General features: G+C 36.7%; 1 protein-coding gene across 1 annotated transcript in view; it reads left to right on the forward strand.

Annotated features, from left to right (window-relative positions):
• COL24A1 (collagen type XXIV alpha 1 chain) overlaps positions 1–24,482 on the forward strand; it is a 124,295-nt gene extending 99,813 nt beyond the window's left edge. The window contains exons 20-24 of the mRNA XM_039246918.1: positions 9,493–9,558; positions 10,192–10,360; positions 16,868–16,977; positions 19,870–20,085; positions 23,732–24,482. Coding sequence (XP_039102849.1) covers positions 9,493–9,558; positions 10,192–10,360; positions 16,868–16,977; positions 19,870–20,085; positions 23,732–23,878 — 708 coding nt within the window. The 3' untranslated portion in view covers positions 23,879–24,482. The remainder of the gene's footprint in view (positions 1–9,492; positions 9,559–10,191; positions 10,361–16,867; positions 16,978–19,869; positions 20,086–23,731) is intronic.
• Positions 24,483–24,765: the final 283 nt, after the last annotated feature.

The following is a 24,765-nucleotide window of genomic DNA, read 5'->3' on the forward strand; positions in this document are numbered from 1 at the left end:
AGAGCCTGCTTGAGAGTGTCTCTCTCTCTCTCTCTCTCTCTCTCTCAAAAAAAAAAAAAAAAAAACAAACTAAAAAATAAAGCACTCAGCATAGTGCCTGACATAATAAGTAGTCAAAAAACACTAACTCTCCATTTCCTCCTGCTTCTGAGTTCTGGCTCTCCTTTTTTAAATGTTTTTCTACCAACCAGTAATCCACTTCTTAAGCTTTACAAGAGTCCATCTCAGTTGCTGGTGGCTGTAGTAGCCTTCAGACTTATGTATTTGCTTGCTGTCTATGACAACCTAGAGCTTGCTGCCCTTATCTTTGAAGCAATGCTTCTGTTGCCTCATTATCAGCTGGTATCTCCTGGCCTCTGATGTTCCAGGTTTGGTTTCCCATATGCTTTGCATTAACTCTCATACCCAATAATTTAGTTGACTTCCTGCTTCCTGTAAGAGTCTGCTTCCATCCCCAACCTCACCAATGCCCCACTCCTATAGCAGCCTTGTTGAATACAATGGTCCTTGGTCATACTTCCTGCCTAAAAAAGATCCACCATTGGCTACATTATCCCAAACAATGCCTAGTGTCATGCCTTCTAGCCTTACTTATTTCCACATGCTGCACTGGTATCGACTGGATTTCTGACAGTTCTAGTTGGTGGATCACTATGGCCTGTTCTCAACAAGCCAGAAACGTCCTTCTTCTCAGCTTTTTATCATGGTGATAGTAACTTTCAAGCAAGGTGCCACAGAAAGATTATCTCCTTGGAAACAGGAGATTCATTCTGCATGATTTTTAAAAGTGACTCCCTCTTTCTGGCCATCTGAATAGGGGACTGAAACCTTCCCTGGCATGAACATTAATGGGAATGCTTTTATTTAATCTTAAAGTACTCTCTATTTCCATTCTTCCTTTCCCTCTGGATCTCCACAAAGCCTGGGTTACAAATACCTTCATCAGTTGCCTTCCCACTTTATAATGATTTTGATATAACTGCTTCCTAAGAAAGGACAAGTCCTAAAAGATCCTTGGCAAATTAGATGTGATTAGTGAAAATTTTCACACTGAATTACCAAACTTTGTGGCACGATAGCCCTGTCTCACTTAGAAATGTTTGTATATGTTCTGGTACAACCAAAATGAAGTTGTGTAAAGACATTTATTCTGAACAAGATGTGGATAAGAGTATATACTTTGAATAATTATTGGGAGGATTAAATAAGAAAATATATGTGCTTGTCACATTGTAAATATTTAATAAATGTTAGTTTCTTTCCTTCTTTTATTCCTTTTTGCCTTCCTTCTTGGCCAGTATGAAAGCTGGTTTCCTTATATTATCTTTCTGGGATTTTCACAGTCGATTATAAGAAAGTCACTTTGTAAACCTGAGAGGAAGACTAGAGCAGAAGTATAAATGTCAATGAGAAAATATCTATATATTCTTTCTGAGGTCAATTTATGATCATATCTTTGAAACTCTTCTTAATCCTTCTCATCACACTGCAAGGAAGAACTGATTGCTTCCCCTTCTTATTTATACTCATTCATCTTCACGCCGATCTCCTTCTATTATGAGATTGTGAACTCTTTGGAGGTAGAAACTATTTTTTTATCTATTTTCCATTCATGCCCTAATGATTATCTGTTGAATTAATGGATAAATGAGTCCAAAAAGCAAATTGTACCTCTTAGAAAATTTCAGTGGGAATCCTCTAAGAATATTTCATTTGAAGGGAAATAATGTCTAGAATGGAAGAGCATCATAGAATTAGAGACAGACATTCTCATAGTAATTTATTTAGCATTTATTTCAGGCTGACGGGACTCATTAGTTAGTGGTTCTTTAGACAAGTTTAGTGAGTCTTATTCAGAATTCTTTGGAAATTAAATTAAATAGAATATAATCTTAAAAATATGAGGAATAACTGCTTAATGGGTACGAGATTTCTTTTAGAGGTGATGGAAATATTTCAAAATTAAGTAGTGATAATCATTAACACAACATAGTGAATTACTAAAAGCAACTGAATTGTACATTTTAAAAATGGTTTCGATGGTGCTTTTATGTTATGTGAATTTTACTTCAATAAAAAAGAAAAAATCAGTCTATCAGCTCTAATAAGATTAATATGGTTTTGTGAAACTTTTCAGTTAAATGTATGTACTTTTGTGTGGAGCATATCATGAAGTAAAAATGTATTTCTTCCTGTGGGTGAAGACAAGTTTGAAAACCTCTAATCCAGTTTAACTTCCTCTTTTTAAGACCTATGTAAGTAAAATAACTTGCCCAAGCTCCTAAAGTAGAATAGCTAAAAGGAAATGTTTCAGGAAAAGGAATATATGTTGATGGTACTTTTGAATTTGAGGATATTATCACGGTGATGGTCAGACCTCAGTGCACATGGTAAGATATTTAGAAACTAACGAATACTACAACAGGATGGCAAAGTTAACCAAAAATGATCAGTGGGATAAAGGGAAGAGGAAGATGAGCATGTGTGTTGGGATGGGAGTTAGAAATAGTAATCATTAAAAATAACTAGATGAGACCAGGAGTATCCAACTGATTTACAACAATTAGCGGCTACCTGGATTGGTGAATTTAGAGGCTGCAGCTGCTGGTGCGGTCTTGCTTTCTGAGAACAAGCGGTTACTTTCTTCTTTTTTTTTTTTTTTTTTTATTTATTTTTTAAATATTTTTATTTATTTCTAGGAGAGAGAGGGAGAGAGAGACAGCGTGAGCAGGGGAGGGTCAGAGAGAGGGAGACACAGACTCTGAAATAGGCTCCAGGCTCTGAGCTGGCAGTCAGCACAGAGCCCGACGTGGGGCTCGAACCCACGAACTGCGAGATCATGACCTAAGCGAAAGTCGGACACTTAACCGACTAAGCCACCCAGGCTCCCCACAAGCGGTTACTTTCACTGTGGAGAGGGTCATGACATGAAACAAGTTCCTGTCCCATCAATGTTTACACGATCCAGTGATCTTAAGACTTCCAGCACCTTTAAAATAACACTCCTCCTCAAAATACTAGAGTGCTCAGATTAGATCCACATTTTATTCAAATAAGTTGGGGAAGACTTGTGAAGATTTCACTCCAAGGTAAAATGAATCCTAGTTCCCCGTTAGTGCCAACAGTCTGATTACTTCCTATTGTCTGTCTTCTATTTTATGTGCATGTTTTTATAATTTTAAGTGATATTCATGGGAGAATGTGTTCTAACAAGAGTACATGGTGGGAGCTACTGCTTTTAGATTCCTTCATGACACCTAATGAGAGTTTTACACTCAGATGTGGGTACTTGGATGTTGCTGAATGACTTCCCCAGCAGATCCTAATAGTCTCTCTGGGCCTGCCTCAATAAAGACTATCCTTGGGAAAACATTCATAAATTCAACAAATTGAATACCTACTATGTGCCAGGCATGAGCTAGGCTTTAGGAATACATTAGAAATTATACAAATATGTGTATTGCAAGAAAATTCATGAGTGTCCAAGTGTTATGACATTTCTTTCCTATTTATTTAAATTCAAGTTAGTTAACAGACAAGTGTACTATTGGTTTCAGGAGTAGAACCCAGTGACTCATCATAACACGAGTACTCCTCTCAACAAATGCCCTCCTTCATGCCCATCACTCATTTAGCCCATCCCCCCACCCACCTCCCCTCCAGTAACCCTTAGTTTGTTCTCTATATTTAAGAATCTTTAATGGCTTGCCTCCCTCTCTTATCTTAGTTTCTATCCTATTTTTCCTTCCCTTCCCCTATGAGTTGACATTTAAAATTGCTGCTACCTTAGTATGCATCCAATAGCATACTTTCCACTATTAATCTATGAGAAGTCATTGTATTTGTCACTGCCACACACAGAAAATAAAAAATGGTCATCCCACTTCAGAATATCCTGCAGTTTGGGGCGACTGGGTGGCTCACTCAGGTAAGTGTCCAACTTAGGCTCAGGTCATGATCTCAAAGTTAGTGGGTTCAAGCCCTGTGTCAGGTTCTCTGCTGTCAGCACAGAGTCTCTTTGGGTTCCTCTGTTCACCTGTCTCTCTGCCCTTCCCCCACTTTCTCTCTCTCTCTCTCTCTCTCAAATAAGTAAACTTTAAAAAAAAATAATGAAAACAAAGGATACCCATTAGTTTATTCATCTAAGTTCTCTGTTGATGGATGTTTATTTCCAGTCTTTTGCTAATACCAATGGTACAAATGTCCTGTCCAGATGCGTATCATTTTGCAGAATATCTATAGGACTAATTCCCAGTAGTGGGATGGTTAAGCGTAAGGGATAATGAGCATATTTATTATTGTTAACTTTGGTAAATTTTAACCATTTTAAGTATATGGTTCAGTGGCACTAAGTACATTCACATTGGTTTGTGGGATTCTTTCTTGCATTTTTTAAATTTAAATTCAAGTTAGTCAACATATAGTATAATATTGGTTCCAGGAGTAGAACCCAGTGATTCATCACTTTACACACAATACCCAGTGCTCAGCCCAACAAGTACCCCCCTTAATGTTCCATCCACGTGGTTGCAAATGGCAAGATTTCATTCTTTCTGATCACCGAGTAATATTCCATTATATTAATATTCCATTTTATATATATATGTATATATATACACACATATATATTATACATGCATACGCCACATGTTCTTTATCCATTCATCAGTTGATGAATTGGGACATTTGGGCTTCACATTGTTGTACAACTATCTGCAACACCCATCCCCAGAACTTTTTTGCTCTTCCAAAACTAAAGTTTTGTACCCATTAAACAATAATTCCTCATTCCTCCCTACACCATCACCTGGCACCTACCATTCTGTCTCTATTAATTTTACCACTCCAGGAACATAGAAGTACATGTTTGTGACATATAAGTGACAGTAATACAGTTTTATGACTGGCTTATTTCGCTTAGCATAATGTCTTCAGCATCACAGTGTGTGTCAGACTTTCCTTTTTTAAACCTGAATAATATTCCATTGTATGTATATATACCCCATTTGATTTATCCAGGGAGATAATTGCTTCCACGTTTTGGTTATTGTGAATAAAGCTGCTATGAACATAGGTGTACAGTATCTGCCTTAGTCTTTCCTTTCAGTTCATTTTGGTATACACCCACAAGTGACATTGCTGGATCATATACTAATTCCATGTTTAATTTTCTGAGGTATTCTATACTGTATTTTATAGTAGCTGCATCCTTTCACATTCCCACCAGCACCGCACATGGTTCCAAATTCTCTGCATCCTCCCCAACACTTGTTATATTCTGTTTTGTTTGTTGTTGTTTTTATAACACCCATCCTAATGGGTGTGAAGTGACATCTACTTGTGGTTTTGATTTGCATTTCTCTCAAAATTAGTGGGGCTGAACATCTTTTCATGTGCTTTTATCTTTATCTGTTCTGGATATTAATCCCTTATCCAATATATGATACAAATATTTTCTCCCAGGAGTTGCCTTTTCATTTTATTGATAATGTCCTTTGTACAGAAGTTTTTAATTCTAGTGTAGTCCAATTTATCTGTTTTCATTTTCTGGCCTTGCTTTTAGGGTTATATCTAAGAAGTCATTGCCAATAGACTTTGCTAAATTCTATAAAGTCTGCATGCTTTGACATGTGTGACCACTTAAATCTCTACTCAGCTTAGTGGTCAGCTAACAGGTAGAGAGACATTACCTTAAATGGCAGGACCAGTAAGTCTTCCCTTAACAAATGGCTCTGTGTATGTTGGGGCACCCCTTCATTGCTCAGCCAGGCAGTAGAAAACTACGCGTTAGCTTTAACTTTCTGATTTCACAGAGACTGAAAGCCAGAGGAGAGAGCATAGGGCCCTCTCAGATATTTTCTAAGCATACGTACAACCCTACAAAGGCACATGGCACCCTACAAAGAAATAGGTCAAAGCTTTTCAGAGTCTCTGTGGGGACATCTCATTCCCAAGCTTTCTCTTGGAAGCTTTTCGTTAGCTTGTTCCTTGCCCCAACGGCTTTCCAGTGCTCCAGACAGCCACAGAGTTAAACAATTCCTCTAAATGCTTTTGAAAAACACTCCCAGGGAAAAGATATTTTGCATCGGAGGAGCTGCACATTAGGTAAAATAAAGACAGCTTTGCAATTGGTGTCTTCCAGGGAATACCAGGCAGGTCAAATAATAATAATTCACTGGAAATGATGCTTTAGAGAAACTCCACTCCCATTCTGCTCCTCCATATGGCTTTCTGGCTTCTTGTTTTACTGTAATTATGGGTTGGTGTTTTGTAGGGCTACCTCAGAGCTGAAAAGACAGATGTGGGAATAGGGCAAAGTAAAGTTCCATGAAGCTCACTGCCCTTATGAAGATTCAGCTATTTTTCTTAAATAAATGCCCCCCAGATTGCTGCAAGCATTTTGTTAATTTCCGTAGTCCTGAAAAACTTCATTCTGACATTTTTTTCTCCAGTTTTCTTATTGCTTTTATAGGAGAGAAAATTCTGGGAGGCCATTATTCCACTGTTTCTGCTGTCTCCTAAATCTCCAATCTTGAGTATACAACTTTTTAGCAATCTGTAGAATATGTAGAAGAACAATTCTGCTCCATACTAAAGGAAAGTATTTACCTCAAAGAAAAGCACTTGTACAGTTGTCTCAATTACACACTGAACTGACTGCTCTTTTTGTAGAACGCCATCTTTACTTAACAGACTAGCAGTATTATACACACATGAGTATTCAACTGATATTGTTTTTTATTAATTTTTTAAAATGTTTATTCATTTTTGAGAGACGGAACACAAGCAGGGGGTGGGGGCAGAGAGAGAGAGGGAGATACAGAATCTGAAGCAGGCTCCAGGCTCTGAGCTGTCATCACAGAGCCTGAGAAGGGGCTCAAACTGACAAACTGCAAGATCATGACCTGGGTTGAAGTTGGATGCTCCGCCAACTGAGTCACCCAGGTGCCCCTCGGCAGATATTTTCTTAAACATGAATGAATCAAGCCTCACATTTCAAGAACTACAGACAGAAGTCAATGCCAAGTCTCAAACTTTCAAGCAAAAATAAAAATTAGGGAAAACTTCTATCTACCACTATGTGTTTGACAGCTTCCCAATACTTATACTTTTCTGGTAAGATTTGTGATGATGTTAACAAATGTCATTATGTGATATGAATAATGAAATGTGTCAGAATTTGGAATATCTGTATAAGTCCATGAACCATTATTTTCTAAATAATCAATGGGCAGTGTTAACACTATCATGGGTAGATAAAAGATTTTCACCGTTCAAGTTAGACCAATAGATTTTAATATAAAAAGCACAAAATATTCATAGACTTTATTTCAGATTTCAGATTTCAACTAACCCTTAAGAAATTATCATTTGTCCAGTTTTGGTATAGTATCAAAGAATATCCACAATTATCCGAAATGGTTACTAAAATAATCCTATTTTCAACTGCATATCTCTGCAAGGCCAGATTTTCTTCATATATTTCAACTAAAATAACATATCATAACAGATTCAATATTGAAGGAAATAAGACTATCTAGCTATCTTCTATCAGCCCAGACATTAAAGATATATATAAACATATAAAACAGTGCCATTCTTGTCACATTTGTTTGTTTTGGAAAATATAATTATTTTTCATTAAAATATTTGTATTAACATATAATGAGTTGAGGTGTAGCTCGGTTGGTTAAGCTCTGACTCTAGCTTTCAGCTGAGGTCATGATCTCACAACTCTGCACTGACAGAGCAGAGCCTGCTTGGGATTTTCAATCTGCCTCTCTCTCTCTCTCTGCCCCTCCCCTGCCTGTGCTCACTTTCTCTCAAAATAAATAAATAAACTTAAAAAAAAAAAGTATAATGGATTATTTTAAAGAAATAACAAATTTGTGTTTTAATTTCTACTGGGGTAAATATCAAAAGTTATAACTCATGTGAATAAAAGTTCTTTAAGGCCCTTAATAATATGTAAAAGTGCAAAAAGGTCTGAACTGAAAAATTTGAGAACTGCTTATGCTAGGCTTTCTAAGATTAAAGCCCTAGTAACAAACCAACTGGAAAATATAAAGATGGCTATTATTTAGTACTTAATTGACCATGTTTAGTGCAAATATTTTGGACACGTGACTCATGTCCAAAATATGTTCATTCATCATGTTCATCTGGCATGATGGTCAGAATTAGTTAATCTGTGTAGAACCTTTTAGGCTGACCCTTTCTGCTTTTTGAATAGGCCATGCTTCTCTATCTCTTAGCTTTTGTGCAAGGCTGTTACTCTGCCTGGAAAGCTCTCTCACCCCTTCTTCTAACAATTCTTATTTATCTTCAGATCTCAGATCAAATGTCCCTATCTCAGGGAAACCTTCCCTCATCTACTTCCAAAGTTCTCATCCTCCAGATTTCATTGAAACCCCCTAATTTCTTTCATGGGTCCAAGCACTTGTTTTCTTTCATAGCATACATCACAATTTGAATTATGTAGTTTTAAGATTTTATTAGTGCCTTTCTCTCCCTTAAACTTCAGCTACACAAGGGCAGTTTCCTTTTTAGCTTACCAGTTTATCTTCAATATGTATCAGTGTTTGGCAGTATATATGTACAAAATGAGTCAATTATTTTCCAATATGAAAAACACATGTTGAGGCAAGGAAGAGTGCATTTTATTGATTGTCCCATCATTTTAAATAGTTTTTCAAATTACTAGCCTTGAGTTATGAGAGATCTGTTGAAAACAGTTTTGATTGTATGGCCCTCCAAGTAAAAAGATATCTTAGGAGCACAATCATTCTGAAAGAAATTAGATTGCTTGATTTGTTTACACAGATGCCATTTCACAGAGCTTTCTCCCAACCCATGCTTCTGAGTCCAAGCTTTTTAAAAATAAAATACAAAAAGACTTTTACTAATGGTTATGCTGAGCCTTTCTCTAAAAATAGCTTTTATTAAATGCAGGAGGAGATTGGATTCATGCTGTATTATTTCTTTTGGGACTAATGGTGCATTTTCCAACTTCAGAAATTGTTTTTAAGACCGCAGAAGTATCAGATTAAACGAATGTGATGACTACCTCAGGACAGTAGTATTTTATTATATTTTCCTTCCAAGAATGTAACTGTTATAAATTACTACAGTTATTTATTCTTCCCTTTACAATTTATTAACTGAGGAGGTCATATTTCATTCTTCTTCCATTTGGGTAACTTGTGTGTGTGTTTTCATGCAGCAGTGACAAATAGTTTTTCATTTGAGGGCTCTAGACTTTGGTCCTGTTTTAATTAGGAGACTTTCGAGATTTGGATGAAGGCAGCATATTGTCCTTTCAGATATCCAGGCAAAATTTGCAGCATCTGTCTAACCATAAGAGTTACAAACCCCCTTCAGATAATAAGTCTACTATACTTTAATAGCACTGCTTTCAGAATTTACAGCCTTTACTTTAGAGCACTCAGTGTTGATGTTACTGCTAATCTCAAATGGTTTTGTTTTACACAGAAACAAATGGATATCAATGCTGCTATTCAAGCCTTGATTGAATCACATACTGCCCTGCAGATGGAGGTAATATATCTGGCTTTATTTACATTGGCACCCTCAATATACAAATTAAACCAAAGTTTTTTCAGGGTCCAAAAAGTGGCTTTATCTCAAAGATTGTATTTAAAACAGATTGAACGTAATGAAACTACTTTTAAGGACAAAGTAAGCATTTTTAATAAATAGAAATACATGCATGAGATGTTTTTTAAGGAAAACATTTTTAAAAGGTGTAATGTCATTTAAGGAATTTTTTAATAAGGAATTAGGTACCGTAGAAGAAAGTTTAATGAAGTTAGCCATTTCTTAAAATGGGATCTATCACTGTTACTCATTTTTCTTCTTTAAACTCTATTCAGTGTATAATTTCTTTAAAAACAATATACTCCAGTGGCATAACAATGGTTGAGTTTTATGTTAGCTTGGAAACTAGGCCTCTAGAGTGAATTTAATCTCTTATTTAGGATCAGGTTTAATAAAAAATACATATATGCCTATATTTAAATATAAACTGTTCTTTACATCCTACCCCCAACTCATTGCACACAGCAAAATTATGTTTTTCTTCTGCCTTGGTCCATGTTGATTATGAGGATTACATACTGCTGCTGGCTACTCTGCATTTTTGCTAATCTGATTCCTGTGATGACTTGGCAGAGCTACCAGAATACTGAAGTGACTTTAATTGACTATGGCGCAGAGATATTCAAAACCCTGAACTACCTTAGCAATTTACTGCACAGCATCAAGAATCCTCTTGGCACACGAGATAACCCAGCACGAATCTGCAAAGATTTGCTTAACTGTGAACACAAAGTATCAGATGGTAAGCTCTTGGTTTTCTCAAACTCTGATGTCTAATTTCATCATTGCAATGTGTTTGAGGTTAATACTATATTCATTTTGAATCTTAATCATTTCGATACAACTCTTATAGAAGGCATTTTAATGTTATCATATAGTCTTGGAGGGAGACATGATTCTGAAGTCAGACTATCCTTTTCTGAAGATTCATATTGTAAATGTCTTCTTCTACACAGCCTTACTGATCCCCAACTTTCCTACTCCACCCTGATTATAGCACTTGCTTACACTTTGTGCTTGGAACATATCATATTCATATTAAAAATTAAAATAGGAAGGATTGACCTTTGGGCTAAAGGAGTACCTGTCAGGTCCACCAAAAGTGACAAGATGAAAAAAATATATATGGGAGAGCCCCCACCAGCACAGCTCCTAAAATGATGGCTTTTACACAGAATGGAATTTAAATGTATCACTGCAGAGTCAGTGAGTAGGAAGATGGTTTGGTATTCTTGGAATTTTTTCATTCCTACACTAATAGCCCCAAATTCATTAACCAGAGGTACAAAAATTAATTTAGAGTAGACCCATCAAGGAAAAGTTTTAAAGCAAGTAGAACAGTTCTAATTGTCGAATGATAGATAAGGGAACCCTTTCAGCTGCAATATATCATTTAATTTTAATTTCTATTGGGTCTGTGGTCAGATGTACAATCAATATTAGTAGTTATAATTTTTTGCTAAAAACTTATATGTAGCAATGACACATGCTGATTTGAAAAAAGCATGTTATGTTCTTCTATATGGCAAATAATAGTCCATATTTTATTTAAATTATATATACATACATACACATCATATAACACAAACAGACTCTTGTCCAAAAACATAAGCTTCTATTCTATAAGTGCAATGAAAATGTTCATTTTATTTATATTAATAAAATGCTTAACTTCTATAGATATTTCCTGCCCTAAATTACCACAAAAAACTAAACTAATATAGACAGTTACAGCCGTCTATAGTCATTCTGTTTGATTCTTTCCCATGTTTGATGGCATAAACATGAAATTCTATCGAATTGAAAGTAACAGAGACATTTTAAGACATACAAATGACTGAAATCTAATTCAATGTCTGCCTTCTTTGTAAGAAAAAGAGCTAAGTGGTATGAATTGCAAGATATCAGAAAGGTTTAAATACCCAACAATATTTTCATCACTAGGAGACAGCAAATGCTATAGAAAAACACAAAACAGCAGAGAACAGGGATATGATAGAAAGCGGAGTAGGGTTAAGTTTCAAATACAGTAATTAGATAAGGCATCTCTGAGAACATGACATTTGAGCAATGTCAGAAGGAGGTAGGATACAAGCTACAGGAAATCTAGGGAAAGAGCTTTATAGCCAGAAAGAACAAATACAAAGGCCCTGGGCCTGGGTATATGTAGTATGTTCTAGGATTAATAAGAAGGCCAGGGTGACTAGAAGAGAGTTCATAAAGGGGAAGTGGTAGAAAATGAAGTCAGAAAGATATCCAAAACACCAGGTTATAATAAGATCTTACAGACTACTCAGAAGACTCCAGCTTTTATTTTGAATATGGTGGGAAACCATTATAAGTTTTGCAGCAAAGAAATGATATGATTTGACTTAGATTTTTGAAATATTACTATGGCTAATGTAGTGCAAATATAATGAAGACAACAAGAAGCCAATGAGAAGGCCACTGAAAAAATCCAGGTAAGAGATGACAGTGAGTTGGAGTAGAGTTAGTAGCAGAATAAATGATAAGAAATGATCAGGTCTTTGGCTGTGTTTTAGGGTAGAGCCAGCAGTTTTTGATGATAATTTGGATGTTATGAGACATAATTTGGGTTATGAGAGAAATAGAATGATAGAAGAGGACTCTAAGGTTTTTGACTAATGGATGGAAGTGTGGGGTTGCTGTAAGAGAGATGGAGAAGCAAGTTTTGGAGGAAAGGTCAGGAATTTAGTTTTAGATATTTTTCTTTTGAGATGTCTGTTAAGTGTAAAGTAAGAATGTCAAGGAGGTAAGTGAGGTAGCCTTAGAGAAAGGTTCTGTACAGGGGTAAAAATTATGAATTCATTTTCATATAAATAGTGTCTGTTTATTTGTGGACTGCTGAAGACCACCTAAAGAGTAGATAGAGAAAGAAAAGCTTAAGAGGTCTATACTCTATGCCTTCGGGCTCTTCAGTGTTTAAAGATCAGGGAAATGAGGAGGAACTAGCAAAGAAAACTAGGAAGAACCTATCCCTGGTCGAAAGAAAACTAGGTGAACGCCTGAGGAAGGGATCCACTGGGTTCCTGTCAAGTAAAGTTAAGACTGAGAAAAACTACTGAATTTAGTAGCATGAAGCTCTGTGATGACCTTCACAAGAGCGGTTTAGAGGAATAGTAGTGGTTCAAACTTCATCAGATTTTAAGAGAAAATTATAGAGCCAGAGAGTTTCCATTTCCAGTAATGAAACAGTTAATTCAAATTGCCTGACTAAATATCTTTGAAAAATTGTTTTCAACTTAAAAGCATCAAATAACTAACAAAATAGTGAGGAGATTTTAAGCCAACATTTTGAAGAAGACAACAAAGAGACGAACACACTTAGAACTGCTTTTGCCCTGGTTGTTTTCTAAATATAGCTCCTGGAGGCTTCGTGGGGCTGGGCCAAAGTTGGAATCTGTGGCCCATCAAATGTGAGGATTTAGGCTTTCAAAGGGCTCCATTCTAAAAGTAAACATACACTGGAAGAGATAGACTATAACCTAGCTTCACATCACGAAGATAGCTCAGAATCTTAAGCTTTGAACTTGAACTAAGATGATTCCTGACTGCTAGTATCGCCACCCCATATCTACCAGAAACAAAAGTCTGATATACTATCATCCTCGGGCTCAAATTATTTCCACAAATCATTTCTCAAATGTAGTGCCCAGCACACAGTCAATGATAATGAGGCATACCGGTTGATAAAACACCATGAATGAGAACTGGCAGAAATAGCAAGCAGAATTACACTCAAAGGAAAAATTAACAGAGGAAGAATTTGAAACTGAAGTTATAATAGACAAGCCTTCCATAGGAACACAGTCAATTCATAATAATCAGAAGGGAGGCAGAATATATGTGTGCAAGCACAGATAGGTAAGGAGATATGGTAGTAGGTGGTTCTGTAATCTCCATTCACATTGCTTCAGTTGTCTCAGTGACATTGAAAGGTTATCACTCAAGAATAGAGGTGAAGGGTTGGATATAGTAAAGGTGAAAGGAGAAGAAAAGGTTTCAAACAGTAGCTAGGAGAGTGACAGAGGTAACTAACTAGGGAAACATAGTGTTGTTGTCTGGCAGTCTTACGAATATTTGACTGTGAAGTGAGTCCAGTCCGCATAATTGTATTTTTCTTCAGCCACATTTAGCTGTGCAGGTACAGGCGCAAGATTGGACTTCTATGAGGTTGGGATTTTATAAGGCAAGCACAATGAATTGAGGTAAGACAGGGATGTTAAGGAAGTCTCCAAGGAAGTAATTATAGTAAAGGTCTGTGGTCTGTGGGTTTTACTTGGGTAGGAAGGGAATCAGACACATGATTATGAGAAATGATGAAAAAATGTTATAAATGGATTGTTGGTCCTGATAGGATGGAAGAATGATTGGAGTCAGGACAATAGAGAATGAGTTGAAATAGAAGAGGTGAAATAATGGCAGAATCCTAGTTGTAGATAATAGCAAAGGCTAGGGTATGGCCTGGGGAAGTGAATGGTTAAAGTGAATGGGGCAGTAGGGGAGCAGGGGAGCAAACAAGAACATTGGCAGAAGAGTTCAAGGAACTGAGAGGCCAAGGTATCGGAAGTGTCATCCATGTCCCCAAGAATTAGGTCACAAGTAGATTTTCTGAGAGTAATAGCCATCCAATGATAGAAATCTTCAAAGAAAGTGGATTGCAAGAGGAAGAGGTAATGGATGAAATAATACAATGGCAGTCATTTTACTGTGGAGTTGTGTCAGGGAAAAAATAGGGAGAAAGGTCCAGAGGTGGCAGTGAAGAGCCAGAAAGACCTTCCCTACTCCAGGCACAAAGAAAATAGAGGCTGTGGCAGAACTTGAAAGAGCTGCAAGGGAAGCAGTGTGCTCATAGGAAGCCATTTTTGAGTTAGAATGTTTGGACCTACCAAAGATAGAGTATAGTATTCATTCTATAGTATAGTATTCATATAGTATTCATATGTTGAGCTTCATTTATAGCTCAACATATCCTGAAAAAATTATGAAGTCCCTACCAATCCACCATTGTACAACATAGTATCTGAATTCAAAGCATTCTACCCCATATAACAATAAGAGTTTGCTTGATGGAAAACTTTTTATAAGAAACTTATTAGCTCATGTACTAGAAAGAAACAGATTCTCAGAAGAGAAGAGATGGTGGTGAAATTATGTGTTTACCCCATTAGATAAGACTGGAAGCCTGCTTTAGAACCTGATAAAATATCCAGCACTAATTGCTACAAACTTCCCAAAATGTCTGAAAATTTGAGGAATAGGTAAAACAAATGGGGGGAGGGGGGGAGTAGACTAGAGGATAGGATTTCATTCACCCAATTCTTCCGTGTCTCAGTAGATCAGTAGGTCTTCAAATGTCCCTGGACCAGAGTAAGAAACTGTTGAAATGCAGATTCTCTCAGGACCTGCATTAGACTTAATGAATCAGCAAGTCTGGGGATAGGGTCCAGATACCTGTGTTTTTACAGATGTTTCTAATGCCACTAAAATTTAAAAAACACTGTAGTAGAGGACAGTCCCTACTCTTGGAGCCACCAATTCAGCAAATGTTCGAGTAGTAACAAATTGTTAAAGATGTTTTGGAATTCTAAAATAATGGATCAGAGGAAGCCCAGGATGAGGTAGAGGAATCTTTGCAACAGGGTAAGAATGGAACTGACCAAGGATTTCTCCATACTGTAGAAATGACATTTGACAAGTACTGTTTGATTGTCTTGCCTTTCTAATGCAAGAAAGGAGGGCTATATCTCATTCAAAAATTCTTAGTCTTTGCTTTTAGAATAAGGTACTCCTTCAATATTCGGAGACTGTTACTCTGGAACTAAGACGCTAGATCAATTCTTTTCCAACCTGAGAATTTCCTGTAGACTGACTTTCAAGACTCCTTTTGATTCTGCTGGGCATTCAGTGAAGGCAAATGTTGTCAGGTTTACACTGGGGTTAGGAAATTCAGTTTTTCCCACTTACAAATCTGATGAAGAAACCACAAAAAAGATAGGAGGATTAGGAGGAACTTGACGGAGGAACAAGGGGGAGAAGAAGGGGGGAAATGGTGGGGGAAAGGGAGAGAGGCAAACCATGAGAGACTCTTGAATGCTGACAAAAACTGAGGACTGATGGATGTGGGGGGGAGGGGGGGATGGGCATGGAGGAGGACACTAGTGGGGATGAGCACTGAGTGTTATGTGGAAACTAATTTGACAATAAACTATTTGTAAAAAAAAAAAAAAAGATAACCATTTAATTCTACCTTTTCTGTCTGAAAACAAAGAATGTTTTATTATTTTTATGCCAGTTATCATAAAGGTAATATTTTACTTCAGGGAGATTGAAATTATTTCTGTTTAGGGGCACCTGGGTGGCTTAGTCAGTTAAGCGTCTGACTTTGGCTTAGATCATGATCTCGCGGTTCGTGGGTTTGAGCCCCGTGTCAGGCTCTGTGCTGACTGCCAACTCAGAGCCTGGAGCCCATTTCAGAGTCTGTGTCTCCCTCTCTCTCTGACCCTCCACTGCTCACGCTGTCTCTCTCTCTCTCTCTCCTAGAAATAAATAAAAATATTTAAAAAAAAAGAAATTGTTTCTGTTTAATATATATGTACCTGTATATAGTATGTATGTATTTTTTTAAACTCTGTAATGACATAGAACAGATATATACACACATATACCATATTAACTGCAACTCTTCTGTTAACTATGTAACTTTAAGCTGATGAGCTCATCTAGAGCAAGAAGCAATAGGGGTGCCTGGGTGGCTCAGTCTGTTAAACGTCTGACTCTTGGTTGCAGCTCAGGTCATGATCTCACGGTTCAGTTCTTGAGTTGGAGCCCTGCATCAGGCTCTGGCCAGACAGCACAGATCCTGCTTGGGATTCTCTACTTCTTTTTCTCTCTCTTTCTCTGTTCCTCTCCCTTCTCTCTCTCAAGATAAATAAATAAACTAAAGAAAGAAAGAAGCAATAAAGTCAGCCATTATATCATTTTTTTGTTAAAATTATAAAGTGCTCTTAAATTGATAGGTATGTGAAAAATATAGTATTTTCGGTATCAACTTATGCTTGCAGCTTTCATTCATTGACTAAAGGTAAATATCTTTATAGTCTTCTAAGTTTTTTTTTACACTTAAGACTGTAAACTGTATATTTAAAGTATGATCATTTGTAATGATGGTTCAAATATGTTTTAGTATAGCATCTAAGTATTTTTATGTTTTACAATAAATTAATAGGAAAATACTGGATTGATCCAAATCTTGGATGCCCTTCAGATGCAATTGAGGTTTTCTGCAATTTCAGTGCTGGTGGTCAGACATGTTTATCTCCTGTTTCTGTAACAAAGGTATGTATTGAACTGTAGAACACAGGCTGGTACTTGCCCAGTTTCAGGCAACATAATTTTTAAAGTTCTGTCACTTTAAATAATTATGAATTTTTGAGTGGAAGCAAGATATCATTCTCTACCATATACAAGAAATGTTTTGTTTTTAAAAAATAATTCTAGTGAATCTTGACATTTTGATGGTGTCTTTTATGATTGCCGTATCATGGCTTACTCTACTGATTATGCTTTTTAGATTTCCTTTTAAAAATGTGGAACATGTTTTTATGCATGCATTTACATTGGAAAATCCTCAAACAGTGTTTGTAATTAGTAATCAGTTCCCTAACGTTTTTCTGAAAATGACGTCATTGAAAGAGGAATTTTGCCACAAAGCTTACTCATTTTGGTGATTTGGCACAAAAGAACCTGCCTTAAACATCCATTGACTATTATTTAAAATTTCTTTCAAGTATAGTAGAATGAATGAAAGTTAGCTTGGTATGCTACTGGGGACTATAACAAGGATCTATAAAACCTAAAGCTTAGTTCTACCCATAACATGTACTGAAGAAATCAAAACTGCATTGCTTTCTTTTTCTGGTTAAACCAGTTTGGTATTATTACCAAGAACTGATTTCTCTTTTTTTTATTTTATTTTATTTTTATTTTATTTTATTTTTTTTACAAATAGTTTATTGTCAAATTAGTTTCCACATAACACTCAGTGCTCATCCCCACAAGTGTCCTCCTCCATGCCCATCCCCCTTCCCCCCCACATCCATCAGTCCTCAGTTTTTGACAGCATTCAAGAGTCTCTCATGGTTTGCCTCTCTCCCTTTCCCCCACCATTTCCCCCCTTCTTCTCCCCCTTGTTCCTCCGTCAAGTTCCTCCTAATCCTCCTATACATGCAAACATACGATATTTGTCCTTCTCTGCCTGACTTATTTCGCTCAGCATAACACCCTCAAGGTCCATCCATGTTGCTACACAGGGCCAGATTTCATTGTTTCTCATTGCCATGTAGTATTCCATGGTATAGATAAACCACATCTTCTTGATCCATTCATCTGTTGATGGACACGTAGGCTCTTTCTATGTTTTAGCTATTGTGGAGAGTGCTGCTATGAACATTGGGGTACATGTGCTCCTATGCAAGAACTGATTTCTCATTGACAAAGAATGGATACACCTGCCATTGTATGTTTGGTCCATCATAAAGAGGCAGCAACTAAGATGTCAGTCTGTTAATCTCTCTGCGCTGCTTATTGTTAGACTGCCCTGTCCTGAAATATGCCTCTCCATTAACCAGGATGTTTCATCAGTTCATCTCAGTAGGTATTCTCCATTAATATCCTCAAAGCAGAGGAAGGAGAGAGTCTTCCATTTGTAGGAAATCCATGTTCCTCTGATGAAGATCAGCATGATAGTCTTACTTCCAAAATATCTGCATGGTCATACTCACTCTCCTCGATTTGGCCCAGAAGTTTTATTTGGATTATCATAGAAGGAAGATGGAGACTGGGAGGGGTGTGCAAATGAGACAGGAGTGGTGAAGGAGCTGCGCTCCAATTCCTTCCTTGACTGACTCAGCTCTTCCATCTCTATCCGTGAACTCAACCTGAGAAAGACTGGGCAGGTAGTGGAAAGAATGGTAGACTTGGAATCAGAGACTTTGGAATCAGGGTTCTAGTTTCTATTCCTCTACTAACCTGGCAAATGGCACTCTGAGCCACCAAAGAGCCTGTGCCAGCGCTGTGCTAGGTAAGTGACTTGTGGCTCCTTAAGTCCTTATAACCGTGACATATCAGCGTCATACTCTACCAACGAAGAAACTAAGTCTCAGGAAGGTTAAGTAGCTTATAGGTTTGTGATTCTTAACCTGTAAAATAAAGGAAACTGAACTACTTAAACTCTGATGTTCCTTATGATGATCCTTCCATGTTTTCATGCTCACTGACTTTCTTTGTCTTTCTTCTCTTTTCCTTTTCCTTTTTTGATTGTTGTTGTTTTATTTTTTTTCTTTCTCGGTTACCTCATAACTGATACTTTTCTAATTTCATGTTTGAAAATTAATATAAATTCCTTATAGAAACCATTTTTGTTTACTTATGTTATGACCATACCCCTGCTTAAATACTGCTAAAATAATAATAATATCGAAAGCTATAGAAATATCTGTTTCCTTGTCCAAGCCTGGGAAATATGCAATTAGACCTCCTTGCTACAATATTGCTCTATATTGTTGAATTTATTATTAATATTGTTCATGAATTCATTCATTTCAATAAACATTTATTGATGATTTGCTCTATGACTGGAGTGGCATTAGGGGCCGGCAACACAAAGAATGAGATTCTATCCTGATCCTTAAAGGCTCTCATAGTTAAAATTACTCAACAAGTTATTATTGCAACTTCTAACTTATCTTTGGAAACTCAAAAAAAAATCTTCAAAGGAAAGTATACACAATTTCAGATTTTTGTGGAAAAATCATTAATCAACTAATTATTAATGAATTTTAGATAACATTATAAAAATTACCTTCATTTTCTTTTTGTCGTATCTAGTAGCTTAATGGTATGCTACAGCCGGCTCACACAGACTCAGGAGAGCCTATTGTTCACATCTCTTTCCAATTCCATGTTCAGTGACACCACAGTGATAACCTGAAATCGGGCACGGTAGCAGTGTTTACACCATGGAAATCAGAAAATGCTGTAAATCAGGGATTCCCAACCCACCCCTGCAAAAGCCAGTGGTTCAGTCACATACTGTTGACTGGCATTTAAATGCCAAGGAAAGTAGTTTTCTCAAGGCTTCATTCCAAGAACTTTGCTCAAATTCCCCTGAATTATAAGTTTCTCGATTGCCACGTCTTATTAACCTGTATATTGTTTCTATGAAATTAGTTGGAGTTTGGAGTTGGAAAAGTCCAGATGAACTTCCTTCACTTACTGAGCTCAGAAGCCACCCATATCATCACCATACACTGTCTAAACACACCAGTGTGGACAAGCGCTCGATCAAGTGGCTCAGGATTACCTGTTGGCTTCAAGGGATGGAATGGCCAGATTTTTGAAGAAAACACTCTACTTGAACCTAAGGTGCTTTCAGATGAATGCAAGGTAAGGGATGGCCCTTTTAGAATTGTTCAATATAACTAACATAAGATTGATAATACCATGAAATTAAAATAACAGGAATAAGACTTTAATTGTAAACTGAAGATCCAGAAGTGTAGGAAGTTTTAAAGTGCCCAAATAAAATCACGTTTTTGAGAATCAAGCCTTTGCTTATATTATATCTTGTCAACTTTTGTCACATCCATTGATCATCCATGGATTTTTATATACAAAATAGGTGTTAATACATAGATTTCATTTTTCCTTATATTGAATAAATAATTATATTACACCTAATTGGATAGAGCATATACATCACTTCATATATTTTCACCACTGTAATTCTACTTCTCATTATTTCATGAAAGACAGGTTATAGAGGCAAGTCAGTTGTATTTCATTTTGTCACTCGCTATACCTGTTACCAAATGTGGGCAGACTTGCAGATTGGCTGCCCCTACTAAAATAGGTGTTCAAATCAATATTTGAATCATAGCCCATTGTTCCTACTAAAATTCAATAACAAATATTATGAAAAATCTATAATTTTAAAAGATGTGTTATATAGCAGGTATCAGCCAACTACAGTCCACAGACCAACTCCAGCTCACCACCAGTTTTCATAAATAAATGTTATTAGAACACAGCCACATATATTTGTTTACTTATTTTTTTAAATCTTTTTAAAATGTGTATTTATTTTTGAGAGAGAGAAAGACAGAATGTGAGCAAGGGAGGGGCAGAGAGAGAGGGAGACACAGATACAGAATCTGAAGCTGTCTGAGCTGACAGCAAAGAGCCTGATAACAGGCTTGACTCACAGACCACAAGATCATGACCTGAGCCAGAGTCGGCTGCTCAACCGACTGAGCTACCCAGGTACCCCTGTTCATTTACTTATTACCTATGTCTGTTATCACACTGTGATGGCAGTTAAATAAATGTGACAGATTCTATGGTGCACAAAACCTAAAGCCTTTATTAGCCCTTTACAGAAGAGTTTCCTGACCCTGTTATAGAGAATAGCATCCACTTTTCATACTTATCATTAATGACTTTAAGTAGCTTGGTTTCTTTTTCTTGTGTACTATGAAGATGGTGCCTTAGATTTATTTCTTTTTTTGTTTGTTTGTTTTTAATGTTTTTTATTTATTTCTGAGAGAGAGAGAGAGAGACAGCGTGAGCAGGGGAGGGTCAGAGAGAGAGGGAGACACAGAATCTGAAACAGGCTCCAGGCTCTGAGCTAGCTGTCAGCACAGAGCCCAACATGGCTCGAACCCACAAACCGTGAGATCATGACCTGAGCTGAAGTCAGATGCTTAACTGACTAAGCCCCCAGGAGCCCCTGAAGCTGGTGACTTAACATCTCTTACCATTTTCAGGGGACTCTACTTTTTCACATTTTATTTTTGGACAAAGAGTGCTTGAGTATTTGAAAAATAAGAGGCAAACAGAAACATACAGCTTATCTTTACAAGCAGAGATCAACATTACCAACAAATTCATTTAACTTTTACAATTTTTCTCAGAAACTTTCAGTGACTCACTACTATCTCTGAGATACAATCCAAACTTATCAGCTCTTCACTTAACACTTAGGACAGTCAGGCCCAACCTACATTTCTAGTTTTCATTGATTGTCAACCCAAAACTATGACCAAACTGGCCTAATAATAATAATAATAATAATACAACCCAAAACTATGACCAAACTGACCTATTAATAATAACACCACCACCACCACCACCACAACAACAATAATAACATCAATAATTCCTACTACTAGTTATTGGGCTTTATTATACAGCAAGTACCCTGTATTACATACATTATTTCATTTAATTATAACAGCTTTGTAAAGAAGTCTCACTTAATAAGAAAGTGAAGGCACAGAGAGGTTAAATAACTTGCTCAAGGTCATCCAGATAATTAGTGAAGAGTAGGAAATAAAGGCCAGGTGGGTATAACTCCGAAGCCTATGCCACACTATACTGGTAGGTGCTTTAATCGAAATCTCATTTAATCCTCACAACCTTATGAGGTTTTTATTTTTCACATTTTTATGTAAGGAGACTGGTGGTACCTGGATTTCTGTCAAAATCTGTTCCAGGCCAAAATCTGTGCATTAAAACCCCTCTCTAGGCTTATTTTTGCAACCATCTTCTACTTTTCCAACTTTTTTTTTTTTTTGTATGTTTGTTTTTACTCATGTTGTTACCTTTCTCTGAAATGCCTTCTCTACCGCTCTAACCAAGTGGCAACTTGAGGCATACTTGAAGGGCCATCTTAAATTCTGAATTCTGAACTCATGAAGCTTCCCCTGCGTACTTCAGTGGGAAATGAGAAATTTAGCACTCACTGTCTACATTATTTATATTGCACTTACTATGTATTGTCTTGTGTTGTCTCTGTTTGTGTTTCCCCTGTCCCCAACTAGATGTATAAGCTGCTAGTATTCAAACGCCAGAACTAATTAATTCATCTTCATACTTCTCAAGCACTGTAAGAAAATACAGGATTACGTCTTACTCAACTGTGCCAATTTTACTCAGTGTTCAATAAATATTGTTCGAAAGACTTAACGAGTTAATCTAATGATGTCTTACCCACAACTCTAGTTCTAGTTATCACCAAGCTGATGACTAGAACATGGAATTCATAGCTTAAATAAACTTTAAAGATCCTTCAAATTTTAAAATTGATACTATGCTAATTCTATAAATGAGTAAGTGAATAATCTTAATAAAAAGCTTCACAAAATTAGTCAATTGTGTTTCTCTATTTTGTCTTGTTGAAGCTTAATCATAAGATTTTTTTTTAATGTTTATTTATTTTTGAGAAAGAGAGAGAGACAGAATGTGAGCAGGGGAGGAGCAGAGAGAGAGAGAGAGAGACCAGAAACCGAAGCCGACTCCAGACTCTGAGCTGACAGCTCAGCGGGGTTTGAACCCACAAACTATGAGATCATGACCTGAGCCAAAGTCGGGCACTTAACCGACTGAGCCACCTATATACCCCAATCATAAGATGTTTTTGTTCCATAGTAGAATTTGTCAGAAACAAAAGAGCATATAGTATATAAGAAAAACAGGCCTAGAAAGAAGAGAGGAACGAAACGATATAAACAGTAACCACAGACTGGCAATAAAGAAACCTAAAAGGTGATTTACATAATTATAATTTACTTCTGACTGAAGCAATTCTGGTTATTTCCTGCCTAAAGTACAGAAAGGTTGAGATAGCTCATTGCCTTTCATCCAAAAAGAATGCCCATCCTGAAGAATCGGTCCCAAATAAGGGAACACAGAACAGATGGGTGTTACTTATATGAGGAATAGTACAGCCTTTGTACTGATCCAATGATCCACAGACAGCAGACGCAGAAGTCTTAGCCTCAGAGACTGAAAAATCAGAACACATACTGCCATTTAGAGAAAAGAATAAACCATGTTTTCAATTAGTCATAGTGATTGTTAACCACTGAGCACTTAACTCTGTACCAGCACTTACTTTCTAGGGACTTCCTCTTCATTAGCTCTAATCCTTAAACTAAGCCTCATTGTCTGACAGTGAAGGGCATTGTCTGCTGAGAATGATTGCTAATGACACAATTACCTATCATCAAAGCACTTTGTTCTTGTTTTACAGATTCAAGATGGCAGCTGGCATAAGGCAAAATTCCTTTTTCACACCCAGGACCCTAATCAGCTTCCAGTAGTTGAAGTACAAAAACTTCCTCATCTCAAAACTGAAAGGAAGTACTACATTGAAAGCAGTTCTGTATGCTTTCTCTAAGGTTTCTGAATTAGTTCAGAATTCTTGCTGTTGGCCAGGTAATTGCTACAGAGGGAAAAGTATAGACAGAAAGATACTATCATTGTGAAATGCATGAAATAAAGCATTGGCTAAATCTTAAAGAATCTCAGGAAGAAAAGATTTCCTCCTAAGAAGGAGAAAAGGCATTTTTAAAGGACTATAATTGATAAAGTATTTAATTCTTTTAAAAATTATATTGATCTGTGCTTTCTTAAGAGAATTCCCTAGAACTGAAAATTTATAAACATGGAATTCTTCAGGGTATCCTATATTTTTTGACTGAGAGCAACGTACCCATTAGACAGCTGGAGGTGCAGAGCACAATGGAGCAATACTGGCTAATGCTCCCAAATGTGCAATGCTTCTGTCTAAAAATTCTAAGCCACAGTCTAATATGTCTTATTTTCCCAAATACTAAGCTGTATTCAGGTCCCCAATGGGCATATACATCTTAGCCGGTGGTACACTACCTCTTACGTGTTGCCTTTTTGTGTTGCTTGGTGCTCTTCCTAAAACAGGTGCTTGTGGCTTTTTCATAGACTATTATATTTCTTTTTTCGTCTTTGTCATTCTTGAAGAGTGTATGTACTGGTTACATCAAGATATGTTTTGGTTGTTAGTACTTATTTTAATTTGTTTGATTACATACTTAATAACAAGTAAAACATTATTTATGTGAAGTCCTTGTTCTATTTTAAAATTCTCTTTGTGGATATAGAAGCAAAGCCAGCGCACTGTAACCTGTGCTTATGCACAAGAGAATTGGGAGGTTTCTTTTGTTTTTATTTTTTAAATTGTTGTAAAAAATATTACCAGCCAGCTACATCCAGTAGTAGGTTTGGGTTAGAGTTTGGGGTTGTGATATA

This window comes from Hyaena hyaena, unplaced genomic scaffold, assembly GCF_003009895.1.
Source record: "Hyaena hyaena isolate Hyena2069 unplaced genomic scaffold, ASM300989v1 scaffold_286, whole genome shotgun sequence".
NCBI classification, from domain to species: domain Eukaryota; kingdom Metazoa; phylum Chordata; class Mammalia; order Carnivora; family Hyaenidae; genus Hyaena; species Hyaena hyaena.